Here is a 16,922-nt window from a genome sequence, read left to right on the forward strand (position 1 = left end):
TTTGTCTTACAGAGTTTGAGAGCTAGCCTTTGGAGGAGAACACGAGGATGGCTCAAAAATGGAATGCCTTCCAGCAAGCACAGATTCTTTCTAACCAGAGACCAGAAATGTCTGTGGGAACTATGGAATGTAATGGAATTCCAGTGGAATCAGAGGAGAACTTTGCACATGAGATAGAACAATTAATTGAGAAGGAGAACTTTTCAAGCATGATGGATTTGCAAGATATTGCAGAATCGGACATGAAAGACTTTGAGTCTGGTTCTCTGCAGGACTCATGCTGTGAATCATCTTGGCAAGATGTAATGCGTTCAGGTGACCTTGAACAAGAAAAGTCAGGGGATAAAGGAGATTATAATGGTAACATGACACCCTTTCCCTTGCCTAACTCAGAAGTTGAGTCTACATCGGAAGAACGTTCTGACGAGGCCGTATTAGAAACTGCTTTTGAGACGGATGCCGGTCTTGTGGAGTATTCCGATATTAGCAGCTGTTCTGACATGGATGCAAATCTTGATTGCAATTTAAGTTCATCTATTGAAGTTAACATTAGTAGAAACCAGGCAGGTCTGTCTTTAGAGGAAGGAGACCAAAATTCAAGTAATGCAATGGACTTTTCTTCTGCTGAGGTCTGCCATAGTACTGTTAAAGCAGTTATGAGTGAAATAAATCTACAGCAGGACACTGGACCTCCAGTGACCATGGGGGAGAGCAAAGGTGATGTAAACCATACTTGTAATGAGGACTCTCTTATCTCAAATTCTGAGGATCCGTGTACAGAAGTACAAGGCGTGGATAATATGAACGGTGTAATGCTTTTTTCAAAAGATGGGCGCATTGAGGAAAAGGACTTTCATTCTTGTGATTTGGATTGTTTTTTGGATCAAACTACGATGCATTGCAAAGAACTTGATGCATCTCACGGTGGTTCCACTTCAAATCATATTGAGACTTCCTCCACTTTTAATGAAAATGAAAACAACTGCCTTTCCTCCGCTTCTTATGAAGATGAAAACAATTGCCTAACCATAGATTCACTAAGTGTTTGCCAATCGCAAAGGACAACCCCAGATGCTGAAAATGCATCATCAAGACCTGAGCTTGAAGATACATTTGTCATTTCTGGCATTACAAAAGATCCATGTGGTGACTACCAATTGGACAGAATGAACCCAGATCCTAAAAATACACCTCCAAATCCTGAATTTCAAGAGACGACTGAGATATCTGGCCATGGAAAGGATTCACTTGGTGGCTGTCAATTAGAAAGCGACCAACCATATCCTAAGAAAACATCCTCAAAACCTGGCCATGGAGATTCTTCTCAGCTGGAAGGACAGAAGTGCTTCACATCTGATGAACAAGTTGAGCGGAGTAGTTTTGGATTCCTTGAGTCTTGTTTTGGTTTAAAAAGTGAAACACAAAACATTGAGGAACTGAAACACCTGAAAAATGCACATGTAAACCAAGTCGATGAGTCCAATCTGTTTAATCGCACGGAACCGCCAGTTCTTCTAAAAACTGCTTTTGAATCTAATAATCGGATGGATGAAGGAACTGATGCACCAAAAGATCCTCTACTATGTGTTGACCAGACATCCAGAACCTCCTTATATCCTGCACAGCACAAATGTCTGACTGACAAAAGCACCATTGCAAGCAAAGATTCTTTATCATATTTCAAGACCCAAAAGAGAAAACTGCAACCTGTTGTTCTCCTTAAAACAACTGAGAAGAAAACTTGTAATGGAAAAAACTACCATTGCTTTGAGTGCCAGGGGTCAACACAAAGTATAGATGAGCTTATCGAGCACTACCACAGCACACATTCTCTCCATAATCTCAGTAGATCTCAGTATTGTCCCCCTTGTGAATGTCCCTTCAATGGTGGCGCATTGACACAACACTTCTGTGGGGAAGTCAAGCTTAGTGACAAGTTAAAATCATCACCATCATACACTAAAGGGCTAACTGAGGAGAAGGCCAAGTTCATTTGTAGGTACTGTAGGAAGTCCTTTGTTCGTCAAGCGTATTATGAAGATCATGAGCTGAAGCACATAGTTGTCACACAACATAGATGTGACTGTTGTGGATTGTACTTCCCTAGTGCTCAAAAATGTCAAAAACACAAGCGTAAAGCAGCTTGCACACCCTTGATACTAGACCCTCCTGTACAGAGTGCAGAGCATTCAGAAGCAACCCTCGGAAAGACAGATATACCAGACATGGTTGAAACAGCTGACTCCCACAAAGAACTTCGTAATTGCTATGTGAAACTAATGGATGTGTCCAAGACAAGCCAATCGCCTGAACAAATGCATTGTCAAGTTTGTTGGAAGACTTTCAGGCTTAGAGCACAACTAAAATCACACCTTAGATCACATTCAGATGAGAAGCCCTTCAAGTGTGATAACTGTGGAAAAGCATTCAAATATACCTGGAATCTTAACAAACACAAAAGAGAGCAGTGTTCTCAAAAGATTGTTCCTCATGAAAAATCTTCAGTCCCAGATAGCAAGTTTCCAAAATTTAAATGCCCCATTTGTCCTCGCATTTTCAAGTACTCCTACAATCGGACACGCCATTTGCGTGAACAGTGTCTCAAAGAATACACTAAAAAAGGCAAAGGAAAAATTGGTGGAAAGTATCGATGCCCTTTGTGTAAGGATGTGTTTACCATGGCCAGCAACCGCAATAGACACATCAAGCAAACTTGTGTTAAGCTTAAACTGTATACATCCAAAGGAAACGGAAAGAAAAGAAAAGAGTTGGAGCAAGTTATCAAAACCAAAAATGAGGACAAAGAGTCAACATTGCCTATTCCTGTACAAAAAGCATCACGGTACAAATGCAATTTTTGTCCATCTGTGTATTCTAGCAAGTCTGGATACTACAGCCATCTTGCAAAGCATAAATTGCTTTTAAATGCCAAAAAAGCAATCAAACACAAACAGAGTAATGGTGTCGATTTGAAAAGTTCAAGCCCTACCAGTCAAAAGCCAACTAGCAAAGAATCTGCTGATAAGGATGCAAGCCCTCCTTTCTCTTGTCGCTTCTGTGGAAAAGCCTTTACTTTATCGGACTCGTTTAAAAAGCACTTACGACTTCATAAAGGAAACAAACCCTTTCGCTGTTTAGACTGTGGTAAAAATTTTGCCAGGCATGGACACCTAGTGACTCACAAAAATGTGCATAAGCGGAATGTACAGTGTTTAGTCTGTTGGGAAGTTCTGCCATCTATTGGAGATTTGTTAAATCACAGACAATCCCATCCAAAAAAAGGCATGCTTAAGTGCCCCGATTGCCCGTTGCAGTTTAAGTTTCCAGTTTTTCTGCTTCGACATGTGGCTGTGCATGAGAGAAGACGTAAGCTTGAGGAAATTTTCCCTCCCAAGGACCAAGCTAGAACTCTAAAGGTAGAAAAAAATGTCCCTCCCAAGGACCAAGCTAGAACTCTAAAGGTAGAAAAAAATATCCCTCCCAAGGACCAAGCTAGAACTCTAAAGGTAGAAAAAAATTACAAAGAGGAGTTCAAATGTGCTCTCTGCCAAGAAGCCTATGCTGACTCAAAGGCACTTAGTGAGCATTGTTTAACTCATGTCCCTGGACCTTCTGTATCCAAATGTCAGTTCTGCAAACACCAGTTCTCGAGTCATGCTGGGCTGATTCGTCACATCCGCATTCACACTGGTGAAAGGCCTTTTCCATGTCAAACTTGTGGCAGACACTTCACCAGAAAGGAATATCTAAAAGTACATGAGGAAAAATGTACAGTGGAGCAGTCAGTACAGACGCCAAATGCTGAAGAAATACAGGCAGAAAAGAGTGTAGACACTGCACTGCAAAAGAGTGTAGACACTGCACTAAGCAAGACCAACAAAGTCTATAATTGCTCATACTGCCCACATTCTTTTCGTTTTCCCAACAATTTGAAACTTCATGAAAGAGCCCACTTGGCAAAGACTGTTTTCCCTTGTTCAAAGTGCGGGAAGTTTTACAGGAAAAGAAAATTTAAGGATCACGACGCAATCTGCAATGGAGACAAGCTAAAACCTGCATGCAGAAAATGTGGGAGATTTTTTTCTAGAAAAAACTACAGAGATGGTCACGAAAAGCAGTGCAAAGGCAAGCTATCAACTGAAATCAAAACTAGTACAAAGGAGAAGGACCGGTTTGAGCATAAATGTCCACAATGCTTTAAATGTTTTAGAACCAGAAGTTTTCTCCAGAAACATCTCTCTCTTCATTCAAAGGAAACCCCATATGCATGCATACATTGTGGACAGAATTTTGACAATCAGGATCGATACTTGGAACACAAGGCTTTTTGTGGTGGTTTACCTAAGGAACATAGATTTGAAAGTTTAAAAGAATCTAAGAAAATGAAATCAATGTTTGCTGAAGCACAAAATCAGGAGGACATCACTGCAGTTCCTGGCGAAAATGGTGAGGCATTGAAGTGCAAATTTTGCACTAAATCATTTTTGAGAGCCAGAAATCTAAGACGTCACATCCTCACTCATACAGAGGTCAAGCCGTATCGTTGCAAGACTTGTGAAAGTTGTTTCTCGCGCTATGATCATTTAAAACTGCACCAAGCCCGCTGCAGAGGAAAACGACGACTTGAGGTGCGAGTTGTAAAGATGAGTCTCGACAGCTTGAACACAAGTCCCCAAAGCAAAACCCAGGAAGGTGACCCATTGCAATGCACAGTTTGCTTTAAGCAGTTGTCCACACAGAGTGATCTGAAGCGCCATATGTCCATGCTCCACATTACCAATAAACCTTTTCCTTGCAAAAGATGTGGCAAAACATACAGTTCTAAAAAGACTTTGAGCAGGCACAACCTCAACATCAGATGTAAAAAGATTTCAAAGGAAAGTGTGCCATCTGCCACGAACAATGTTCAAAAGCAGCCATGCAGGGAAACCTCCAAACTTCTGCAACGCATACAAGTGCATTACATGAATAAATTTAAATACCAATGCGAGTATTGCCCTCGACGCTTTAAATTATCGGGACAACTGAAGGTTCATTTACGTCTTCATACTGGAGAAAAACCATATGGCTGCGCTAACTGCGGAGAGCATTTCATCAGAACAGACTATTTGAAACGACACTTGGTTAAATGCAACGGAAAGGGGGAAAATGTAGAAAAAGTCCTTTGTGACAAGTGTGGTGACCTGTTTACCCGAGATGCACTGTCTATACACCAAAAGACCTGTGTTGTCAGCTCAAAATCACCTGGATCTTCTAAAGAGGTAAACAAGAGCCCCACTAAGATTAAAGGTTTCTCCTGTGCTAACTGTAGTGACCGTTTTTTATTGTTTTCACAGCTCCAGCAGCATTTTTTAGCAAAGCATAGATCTGATCAGCCACAAGAGTCAGTTGATGATCAACAGCAATTGATATCAAATCACCTGCCAATAATAAAGCAAGAGCCACTTGATGAGGAGGATGGGCAGAGCCAAGAAAGCAGCAGTCCGATAAGGGAGCGACGTGCATGTTCAAACATAGACCTTAGCAAGCCTCTTAAATGCCCTAAGTGCAACATGCGGTTTTCCAGGAGCACTGGACTAGGTATGCATATGCGCATACATAATGGTGTATACCCCCTTTCTTGTACAAAATGCCATATTGGTTTTTGGACCAAAACGAGAATGGAGAAACACAAAAGAAAATGTAAGGGTCACACAATTATTTCAAATAATGAATCTGCCTTGGAAAGTGCAGGCGAAACAGATTGTGCTCTAAATGACACTGTGTTAATATTTAACAAGGGCTCAAATACAACAGGAACTGGAGTACTGCAGACTAAGTTCTCATGTAAAGATCAAGACCAGGAAAATGATGCAGAAAAGGGAGCTGCAGAAAAGGGCGATGCAGAAAAAGGAGATGCAGAAAAGGGAAATGCAGAAAAAGGAGATGCTGTTCACAAGTATCAGTGTTCTGAGTGTGATCAGAGTTTTACAGATGGGCTGAGACTCATAAGTCATTTAGAGGAGCATGGCCGTGAAGATCAAGAGCGCAAATCAGATATCCACAGATGTCAGTTGTGCAGTAAAGTCTTTGCTCAAGCTGGTATATTGCAAAGGCATATGAAAATCCAACATCAGAAAAAAATGGTTAATACTTGTGAAATTTGCTTCAAGAGGTTTCGTTTTCCTTCTGACCTGGACCTCCATAAATCTTGTCATGACCCCAGTCGTCCCTTTGTCTGTAACCATTGTGAGATGCGGTTTTGGACATCTAAATCCCTGACCATTCACCAAAGGATGGCTCATTTGCATGCACACCTGCCCAGCTCAAAAGAACCTAGTGTGAAAAAAGGAACAGAGCACCCTGAAGTATATAGGTGTGAACCATGTGACAAAACCTATACGGTAAAAAAGTCATACACAAAGCACTGCAAAGTAAAACATGGACTGGATTCAGTCAAACCCCTCGCTGATGGATTGAAAAAATCATCTGCCAGTGTAAGTCAGGAGTCCGATAAGGAAGAGTCCAGCAGAAATTTTGAAGATGAAGATGAGAGCGACAATGACTCTGATTCTGCCCCATACTTCCCTTGCCATGTTTGTGGTAAAACATTCTTAACATCAGAAAATCTCGAGGATCATCAAAGATGTCATCTTGGCGAAAAGCCCTTCGAGTGTGAGGAATGTGGGAAGTGCTTTTTTCAGCTAGCGAACTTGCAACAACATCAGCGATGCCACAAGTCTGAGTTTCAGTGTCAAATGTGTGGTAAAGGTTTTGTCTCGCTCTTCACCCTGCGCAAACACAAGCAAACACATATCAGAAAGAGTGCCCACCGCTGTACCAAATGTCAACTGAGCTTCACTCGCCCAACGAAACTAGCTGAGCACATGGTGACCCACCGCGATGAAAACTTTCCCTGTGACCTTTGTGATGAAACCTTTTCCTGTAAAACAAGTCGGGCAGAGCATCGGAAGATGCACACAGAGCATGAAGAAGAGCTTCCACCATTGATTCCACCCCAACAGCCTCAAACAAAGCAAGGGACTTCAGCCATCTCCAGTAAAAGCCTTCCATCAAGTAACATTGAGCAGTACAAGTATCGCTGTGGAATTTGTCAAGTAAGATTTCCAGATCCGGAGCAGCTCTCAGAACATGGCTGCAGTCCAGCAAAAGAGAGGCCATACTCATGTCCAGAATGCAACAAGTATTTCTTACATGGTTCCCACCTTAAAAAGCATCAGCTCAGCCATCAGTTGTCAGGACCAGGGTCTTATCAGTGCAATCATTGCAGCATGAGCTTCACCCACCACCACCTTTTTCTCACTCATTTACGAAGCCACAGGAATGAAAAGGCTTCCAAGGACAGTAACTTTCCTACCAGTGAAAAGACTATACGAGTAGAAACCGTGAAGCGTGCCAAAATTTACCAGTGCCCCATATGTCCTGAGAGTTTTTACCAAGCATTGGACCTCGCAAATCACCTCTCTGTTCATTCTCACATGTGCAGCGTTTGCAATATGACTTTCCCATCTAAGAAAGAACTTGATGAACATGAACAATGCCATTTGACTGCTGCTACACAGTATGAATGCACCGAATGCGGAGACAACTTTCTTGGAAGTGATGCTTTCCGCAATCACCACTGTAGTAATCGAAATTTGACGTTTTTAGACAAGCGCCATTCAGAGTCATCGGTCTCTTCCTCTAAGAAGCAAAGTTCAGGGACTCAGTTTCAAGCAGGTGATGAAGAGGAGGAGGTTGATGTTGGAGAAGACTTCATTATTTGCCCTATCTGTAAAAAACGGTTCTCCTCCAATAGCAGTTTAATGGAACACCATAAAAAGCATCACGAGGATCTGCGTCCTTTCAAGTGTTTGGTTTGTAATAAAGGTTTTACGAAGAAACGGTACCTTACGCAGCATCAGCAAATTCACAATGAACGGCCTTACAAGTGTGACGTGTGCTCAGAATCCTTTAAAACGGAACCAAGTCTCATATCTCACCGCAGACTGCATGATGCAAAAAGGCAGCACAAGTGCCCAATATGCTACAGAACCTACCTTACAGCACACGATCTGGCAAAACATAAACGGAAACATGCCGAACATCAAAGTCAGGACAATGAGTTCCGGTGTGACATGTGCTATAAATCCTTCCCATTGTTTGATCAGTTGCAAAAGCACCAGGAAACCCATGTAGGACAAGTTGTCTATGAATGCACAGAATGTGACAAAGCCTTTGCTTTTCTAAACCTTTTGGAGGACCATCAGCTGACTCATGCTGCTGCTTCTGCAGAATCTCTTCAGTCCCAATCATCAATACATTTTCCCTTCCAAAGCCCAATGCATGAATAAAGGTCAAATTACTGATGACTGTTTCCTGCAATGCAGGTTATTCAAACTCATTCAGTTTTCTGAACATTATTTGTTAAGATAAACTGTACATAGAATCCATTGTTCTTTTTACTTGGCCTAACTGCTTTTATCCACTTTGAAATATAGTGTGGGTGTTTTACCATAGTTCTGAGTCGGTCTGTTAATGTTCATACAATATTGTTCTACAGTTCTGTGAACTGCTGACTAAATTCTCTTTTGTACAGTACTCAGACTGATGTGTGTATATTAATATGCAATTTAGATGATGTATGGAACTATAGGTATATATGCATGCATAAATGAAGTTGTTGGAGATGTTAATGTTCCACGGTGCAGTTCACAAGGATGTATAGTTGAAAACCCTGCACCATTCCTTCATTGTTGAAGTAATTTTTGACCTTGCTAAATTTATTAGGCAAACGTGTTTTAAACATCATTTTGAAAGTTAGAGGAAATTTGTAGATTTAATTGTTAATATTTCTTAATGTTTTTTGTTTTTTTTTACTATCTATGTATTTGTAAACATTTAAGGTCAAGTTAAGGGTTCATCACATCGTGGTTATATATAATGTGAATGCCTTGAGTTAAAATGATGTATTCCGTTTCATTAAAACCCAGCTTTATCTTTTTAAGAACTGTCTAACTTCAATGGCTTTGCTCAACAAAAAAAAGAAGAGAAAGCAGGCTTGACAAAAATACTGTACCCTTTCTGTTTAAACTACATTAGTGCTAACGTATATATGACTATAAACCCTGATGTATAGTTTTACTTTTGTATAATATGGCAATGTTGATAATTTCTTCAACTAGTAAACATTTGCATCTACTTTGCTGTTATTGAGAAATTTCTTTCACTTTTGGAATGACTTGAGGTAACTAGTCACATTGAGCCATGTTTTTTATCCACTTATTAATCAGCCTTCACTATTACCATTCATGTCTATTTAGCCATTGGAGTAATCTCACCATCGCTCAGTTAATTATAGAGTTGTGTAGCCTTTCACGTTTCTCTAATATCCATTATTTTAATTGGAAGTCTAAGATATTTACAGGTCAAGATCTACCCAACTTGGTACTTTTAGAAGTCTAATCTGTTTTATAACATTTGATAAGTATGCTCAGATTCAGACTGTGTGGTGTGTTTGGCGTTGGTATAACATAAGCATTAAAAACGAAACCTGCATGAATCACTATAACTTCAGTTTTGCTTTTCATCTATTTTTTAGTGAATTGATTTAGAAAATGTCTCATCTTTTAGTGTCCTCTTCGAAACCGAAGTATATATTGCTGCATGATTATTTTACTGGTTTCCAGTCAACAATATATATATATATAAATATGAAGAGTTCAGATGCAAAAGCCTCTAAATGCCATTTGAAATTTTCTTCTTTAATGATGATTTTTATCAAACTTGTATATTTAAGTTCAGTAATTTCACTTAAATAACAATTAATAGTAATTATCATTGCCATTTAAGTGAAATTACTGAACTTAAATATACAAGTTTGATAAAAAATCATCATTAAAGAAGAAAATTTCAAATGGCATTTAGAGGCTTTTGCATCTGAACTCTTCATATATATATATATATATATATATATATATATATATACATATATAAAACCACCACAGGACCTATAACAGTTATCCCTTAATTATATCAAATTTAAGGTGGTGGTTCTGTTTTGGAACAACCTATTTTCTCGCTAGTTTGGTCATCTAGTAGCTGGCTTTTTGCTGACCTAAGTTGGTCTACTGGCATGCACCAGTTAGAATCCCATCTATTTTGTTTCCAAAACACAGTTACCGGTTTAAGTTAGGAATAGTTTAAAAGAGAATATTTTAGCCATGCTGCTTCCTTTCAGCCGACTTTGGTCATTTTTCCTATCTTGCAAAGGCACATTCTCTCCCAGCTCTTGCATTTCAGCTCTGAGCTTATTAAGTAAAACACACCCTCTCATTACCATACAAAGAAATGTATTTGGAAATAAATAAATGCATAAACAAATTAATAATGGGGAGGGGGGATAAAGATATAATTAATAAATATGGGAATAAAAGTAGTTTTTGTATTTATTTAGTATATTGTATTTCTTTGTGGCCTGTATTTATTATTTTTGTCAGCTTTGGTATTCCATATCTTCAGTGTTTTAAATAAAAAACACCTAAGTACTGAGCAGCAAATTAGATCAGAAATGTGTCTCTTTCCAAAGTTTGATGATGATTATACCTTTATTTAATAAAGATTATAACTATAGGCCTACTACCTTCCATATCACATAGGCCTATAAATAATAGCGTACCCCGATGACGAGGAAGGTCTATTTCTGTAGGGAGGCAATAGCGGTCCCTCACACCAGTTGATGGCGGTATGTTTAATCCATACATCTGGGGACTGGGAGTGGAAGTGAGCGCTCATATCTACTGCCCTCTATAGTAAACAGCTGGAATAACATGTCTATACTGAAACCCGTTGATAAATACATACCGTCTTTCGGAGTGAAAATAAATAACTTATCCGAGTAAAATCATGCAAGTTTGCACATCGTACTTTCCCAAGGTGAGTGCATACCAATAACTGTTTTAAGTACTTGTTGTGCTTCGTTTTTATTCGCGCATACGTTACATTCGTTAGCTGCGGTTTTTGTCATTCAATTCCCCTGTGCAGCACGCGAATGACGCTCCGCACGCGCTATATCAAGCAATCAGATATTCCTATTAAAGCGCGTTTGTTTTGGAAAAGAGGTTGTGTTCGCGTTTAGATGTTAGAGGTTGGTTGTACAGTAAAAACATGTTTAGTCTGATGCCAAGTCTGCAGCATCCATTGCAGCGTTTGTTATTGGCAGGGTTTGTGTTATTTTCATTATTTTTTTAAACTAAATACTAAAGCTAAACCAGCAGGTAGTATGCATATCAACCTGGTGATGCGTTTTATTTATTTGTTGACATGATGATTATTAAATATATTTGAGTAAAGAGCCACGGGAAGCGGCCAGGCCTATCAAAATCGAAGCATGCATTGAGCCGTCTTGTCTTTTTCTCTGTCCTCTATTGTTGCTGCTTTTGAAACGTAAGCTATTTGTTACGAATAATTAAACACGTTATTTAAAAACGAGAGAAGGGCAGCATTTTATTTATACTAGCTTGAGTATCCTGAGCAGAAATTGTTTTTCTCATTTAAATATGCAGGTACTCACTGAGGTTAATGACATGTGGATGTACGATATTGTAAAAGGCATAACTTGCATCATTCAAAAGTATTTAGTTTTTATATTGTAAAGTGTTTAGAAATGTTGTTTTTTTTATTCTTTTTTGTTTTGTTTTACACAAAGTAAAAATATTTTACAGTATTAAATTTACAGTATTATAAACATTAGTTTGAAAAAAACCCTACTTTTTTAAAAATGTAATGAATTTCAAGATTTTTGACATTAGCAGGTTCTTTTTTAATCATTAATATTTGTTAATCAAAAACAGCCTTGTCTATTTGAGAACAGACTGGCTTTGCTCTGTAAATAAATATTAATAAAGGCTAATCACTTTCTACTTCTAACACTTTAAAAAAAAAATATATATATATATATAATATTTTAAATATATATAATTATATAGCTTTATTTGATTCAAAAAAATTGAAGTTACATGTATAATTTCATTTTTAGAACTGCATTGCAGAATTGTCTTTTACTAAACTTATAGAGTCCTAAACATGACACTGCCTAGATCTATAACATTACATGATGTATGCCTGTATTGAGAACAAACTCGTGCTATGCCACTAATTTTGTTTATTTGCTTTCTTTTTTAGGAGGTACTCAACATTAACAAAGACCTTGGTAACCATTCTTAAATTTAACATTTGGCTGTGGAATCTTCTGGCACCTGAAAAATGCTTGGACTTCAAGAAACAAAGTCAGCTGGGAGTCCTAAAACTTACAGCTGTGTGGCATGCTCAGCTACATTTCATAATTTGGCATCACTCCTGGTGCACCAAGCAACTCATGCAAGTGAAATCTCTTGCCAGACAGAATCAACACTACCTACTTGTGACAGCTGCGGAAGCTTATTTGCGAGTAAAGATCTCCTTGAAAAACATCACTGTACAATGTCGGCCTCACCAGTCTCTCCAGCCCAAACCTACATGTGTGAATGTGGTGAGGAGTTTAGTGGTGTTACAGCTCTTGAGGCCCACAAAAAGCAACATGTGCCAGAAAATAAGGACAAATCAGATTTGGGTAAGATTCCTGTAGTGCCAGATAGCGAAATAAACTCCAGCCGTCCTGTCTCCGACCAAGTGTTCCACAGTCTCTCACCATCCCATTCCAATGAAAAATCCCTGGCAGAAAGCGCACCTCCTACTTCAAATGCTGATATCAAGAAGACCGAATCCTCTGCAGATATGGAGAGCAACATCTTGAAACCAATCGAATCTCCCTCTGTAACTGAAGAGCAAGTGCAGATCCTTGAGAAGGACACTTTAAAATCCTCATATGTGGTAGAAGAAGAGCAAGATGAGATGGACACTTTAACTTCCTCTGGCGTGGTAAGAGAAGAGCATGTGGAGAACTGTGACATGGACACTTTAAAATCCTCTAATGTGGTAGAAGAAGAGCAAGTGCAGATCCGCGATATAGACATTTCAAAATCTTTTGACGTGGTAGGAGAAGAGCAAGGGCAGATGCTCTATATGGACACATTAAAATCCTCCAATGTGGTTGGAGAAGAGCAAGTGCAGATCCTTGATAGTGACACTTTAAAATCCTCCAACGTGGTTGGAGAAGAGCAAGTGCAGATCCTTGAGAAAGACACTTTAAACGTGGTAAACCATTCTGTGCATGACAATGAGAAAGCACCAGAATCGTGTGAAGAATCCACTGCATTTAATAAGAAATCAATCCTGAAGATGCTAGCTTCTGCCTACATGAGTCATAAACAACCTGCCCAAATGAAACAGAGGAACTTGCCTCCCAGAAAAGTTTCACCGAGAGCACCAATGCAACCTGCACCTGCCATGACGATATCAAAGCCTGAGCTACTGGGGGATCTATCAAAGATGAAACAAGACAATGTGGTCAATGTGAAAATTGGCAAGATGTTGTCAAAGAAGGGGAAGATTATATCCGTGACACAAACTCTCTGCCCCGTGGTGGTTCTCGAGACTCGTCAAAAACTTTTTGGCCGGGACAACGTTGAAGGCAAACTTCAGTGCAGGCTCTGCCGGCGGGTTTTCCAAACCGTAGACAGCTTGATAATGCATCATGCCTTGCACAAGAAAGAGAGAGTTAAGTTTTGTCTTTGTTGCCAAGAGTTTGTGATAACAGTAATCTCTGTCCCAGAGAACCACGTCTGCTTTGATGCATTTTCTAGAAACTCTCAATCTTTGGGAAAGAAGTCTGTGACGCCCATCAGCCCTGTAGCTCAACAGCTGGACAAACTGTTCTACTGTTCTTTATGCAAGCGTGGCTACACACGGAGGCACCGCCTCAAAATTCATAAATGTCCTTATAAATCTTCTGTGAAATCCTCGCCCACTGTTGCCAACCAACCTCCCGTCAAACTCCAAAATATGGAAGTGTGCAATAGAGCAAAGCAAGACTCAAAAACAAATCAAATGTCATCACAGCATATAAATATTGGCGTAGGCACAGAGCGGGTAAAGATGGAGGAACAGAATACAGAATTTTCAATTGACAAGAAAAATCAGACTGGGTTGAAGATGCAGCGGAAGGATCTGATAAATCCCCCAGAAACCCATGAGTCCATTTTTGCCAGTGTTTCTAACTCCAAATCAACTGAAAACTCTGGAGATCCAGCCAAAATGGTTGAAACGAAAGTAGAGGAAAAAGGTAAATTGGTTGAAAAGGAGTGGACCATGCCATTGGATGATGCTGAAATTGATGTACTAATAGATGTAGATCAAAAGGACTCCGATGAGGATGATTTGACTGGCGTGGCTAAAGATGACTGTGATGAAGATCAGGATGTTGTCATTGTAGATCTACCTGAGGGCAAGGAAATTAATTCAGCAATGCATAGTAATGGTTTTCAGGTGCATGTGACTAATAAAGGTGTGAAACGGTATGTTTGCAATGGGTGCCAGAAAAGCTACTCTCGCTTATTTACCCTAAAGGAGCACTTGAAGATCTGCGAGGCGAGACAGTTGGAAGACCAAAAAGTTGAGAATAAATCATCTGATTTGCCTGGGCCAATTAAACGGTTTCCATGTCCTCAATGTGGCAAGTTCTTCAGCCGCAAAGACAATCTAAATAAGCACAGAAAAAACTGCCATGCAACAAAAAAAACGGATTCAGTAATAAGTTCTAGAACCGTGGAGTCTAAAACAACGCCTGCATCTCAGGAAAACTTGTTTGTCCTGTCTCCATCTACAGAAAACCAAGCAGCCCAACAGGAGAGCGCTCAAAATACTAGCAGTAGCAGAAACTGGGGGATCATGTCACTTCCATCTGTACTCCCAAGGAGGGTGACGTGTGAATGCGGAGCCTCGTTCACTTGCCCTCGACTTCTCTTCGAACATCTGCAGGTGCATGCGCAGGAGTCTTACATTTGTCCTCACTGTGGTGAGAGTTTGCAGTCGTGGATGGACTTTGAAGCACATCAGCAATTGCACAAGCAATCTAAAATCCCATCAAATGAGCAAAGAGGTTCCCAGCAACAACCTAGTTCATTTTCTCAAACGATACCATCGAGTGCCCCGACTCGACCGCAACAATCCAGAGGCTTTTCGCCGCTTAACATAAAAGCACAACCGCCTGCGCTCTTGCCACCTCAACATGTGAACCATAGGTCACTTCCTGAGACATTGACTTGCCATAAATGCAAAAAGAACTTCAGTCTTCGCAGTTCCTTGTTAAGACACATGCGGTTACGTTGCAAAGGTGATACTACAAGTCAGAGGAAACACACTTGCTCTCGTTGTGGTGCAACATTCAACAACCCATTGACCCTTAAAGTTCACATCCAAAGTAATACTTGTAGACCCGCATTTAAACCGATTCGATGTCCGGTGTGTGTGCGTTGGTTCAGTTGTCTAGATGGGCTCAAGAGACACCTAGTCTCTCACAGCAGGCAAGCTGGGTTGACATGTCAAATTTGTGACCATAATTGTCCAACACCTCAGGCACTCGAGGAGCATAAAAGAAATGTTCATGGAGTCATTAGCAGAATGACGCCAGCGGAGGACGCACCGGAACGGTTGCCACAAGCAGGCACGCAAAGCAGTTCATCTACTCCTTTTCAATGTCCGATTTGCCTTCGCAGTTATCCAAAGCTTCAATCCCTGAAGGATCACTTAAGGAAAGTTCATCGGCCTAAACAGCCAAATCTGGGTACCGTAGAACCTGTCCGTAACGTAGAACCTGTCCGTTCTGGCCAGTTTCAGTGTCAGATATGCGCCCGCTCCTATCATGACATAAAATCGTTGAAAAACCACAGAAGGAGAGTGCATCGTATTTTCAGTGCTGCGTTTCAGCCATCGAGGGGGGCCGAGCAAAACAGCACTCCCAATCAGTTTCAATGTCACATTTGTGCACGCAGCTATCCAGATGTACAGTCCCTCCGAAACCACAGAAGGAGGGTCCATGGCATCGTGGGTGGTCTTGAGCTGTCGAGGGGCATGGCTCAACACAATCTGTTCAAGTGTCAGATTTGCCAACGCAGCTATCCTGACATAGTGTCCCTTAAAAATCACACAAGAAGGGTACACCGCATATTAGGGCCAGTGCCTGAAACATCATCAACTACAACAACAAATGACACAGAAGATGATCTAGAGCAGAAACCGATACCTTTTCTGCATACATAAAAGTTGGATCTACTACTTGCTTTCATTGCTGCATATGCGATCAAATTGTAATAAAAAAAGACGTTATAAAGCAGAAGTTTGAATACATTTTTAAAAGACTAGTGAAAAATAATTTTGAATAGTTTAAAATGTTTAAAAAATGTTTCATATCTGATCAGTAGTAGAAAATCTGTGTTGTTAATATTATATTTGGCTTCCTCTGTATTTTATTGGTTTCATTAATTCATCTATTGAATACAGATTTTTTTTTAATACAGAGATTTTTGGTGAATGCACTGTATCAACTAAAAAACAACAACAACAGTTTTCTGACTTTTTTTTAATGTAGCCATTGTGTATTGTTAGTCTACTGTAAATAATACATTCTGATGTAAACATGTTCTACATTGCATCAATAAACACAATCGTGACACCTTTCTAAGTCTCCAGTAAAGTAAAAACAGATGTGGTCATGCACACATGTTGTAGTGTGCAAAATGTTGCTAGCAATAGCAAAACTTGTAGGGCACATCTACTGTAAATGATAAAGATTGAAAGATTTGGTGAACTGATTAAATGAGAAAAATGATGAGGACCGAACGAATTAAAATGCATTAATTTCTGTAGATAATGAGCTAAGTCAACATGTTAAATTTGCATCAAAAACAGCTTCAGGAGCGACACAAAAAAATGTCACAATTGTTAGTGTATATGTGGTCATACAAATAATCTGAAAATCAAGTTGCTTATCGGAGTTCAGTTATTGA

At 39.8% G+C, this 16,922-nt stretch overlaps 2 protein-coding genes across 6 annotated transcripts in view; both read left to right on the top strand.

Annotated features, from left to right (window-relative positions):
* znf1035 (zinc finger protein 1035) overlaps positions 1 to 9,180 on the top strand; it is a 33,141-nt gene extending 23,961 nt beyond the window's left edge. For 2 of the 3 annotated variants that reach the window (XM_039679609.2, XM_089117660.1), the window contains one exon: positions 13 to 9,180. In XM_039679609.2, coding sequence (XP_039535543.2) covers positions 48 to 8,333 — 8,286 coding nt within the window. In that variant the 5' untranslated portion in view covers positions 13 to 47 and the 3' untranslated portion in view covers positions 8,334 to 9,180. Of the gene's footprint in view, positions 1 to 12 lie in introns of those variants that run through there. The other variant, XM_089117661.1, reaches the window with a different exon arrangement.
* The window catches only part of LOC120484558 (uncharacterized), a 30,685-nt gene extending 14,093 nt beyond the window's left edge, over positions 1 to 16,592 (top strand). The window contains exons 1-2 of one of the 3 annotated variants that reach the window (XM_039679793.2): positions 10,762 to 10,914; positions 12,163 to 16,592. In XM_039679793.2, coding sequence (XP_039535727.2) covers positions 12,244 to 16,176 — 3,933 coding nt within the window. In that variant the 5' untranslated portion in view covers positions 10,762 to 10,914; positions 12,163 to 12,243 and the 3' untranslated portion in view covers positions 16,177 to 16,592. Of the gene's footprint in view, positions 1 to 10,761; positions 10,915 to 11,146; positions 11,425 to 12,162 lie in introns of those variants that run through there. The other 2 variants (XM_089117663.1, XM_089117662.1) reach the window with 2 other exon arrangements.
* Positions 16,593 to 16,922: the final 330 nt, after the last annotated feature.

The sequence above is a fragment of the Pimephales promelas genome, chromosome 12, assembly GCF_988280905.1.
Source record: "Pimephales promelas chromosome 12, fPimPro1.hap1.1, whole genome shotgun sequence".
NCBI classification, from domain to species: domain Eukaryota; kingdom Metazoa; phylum Chordata; class Actinopteri; order Cypriniformes; family Leuciscidae; genus Pimephales; species Pimephales promelas.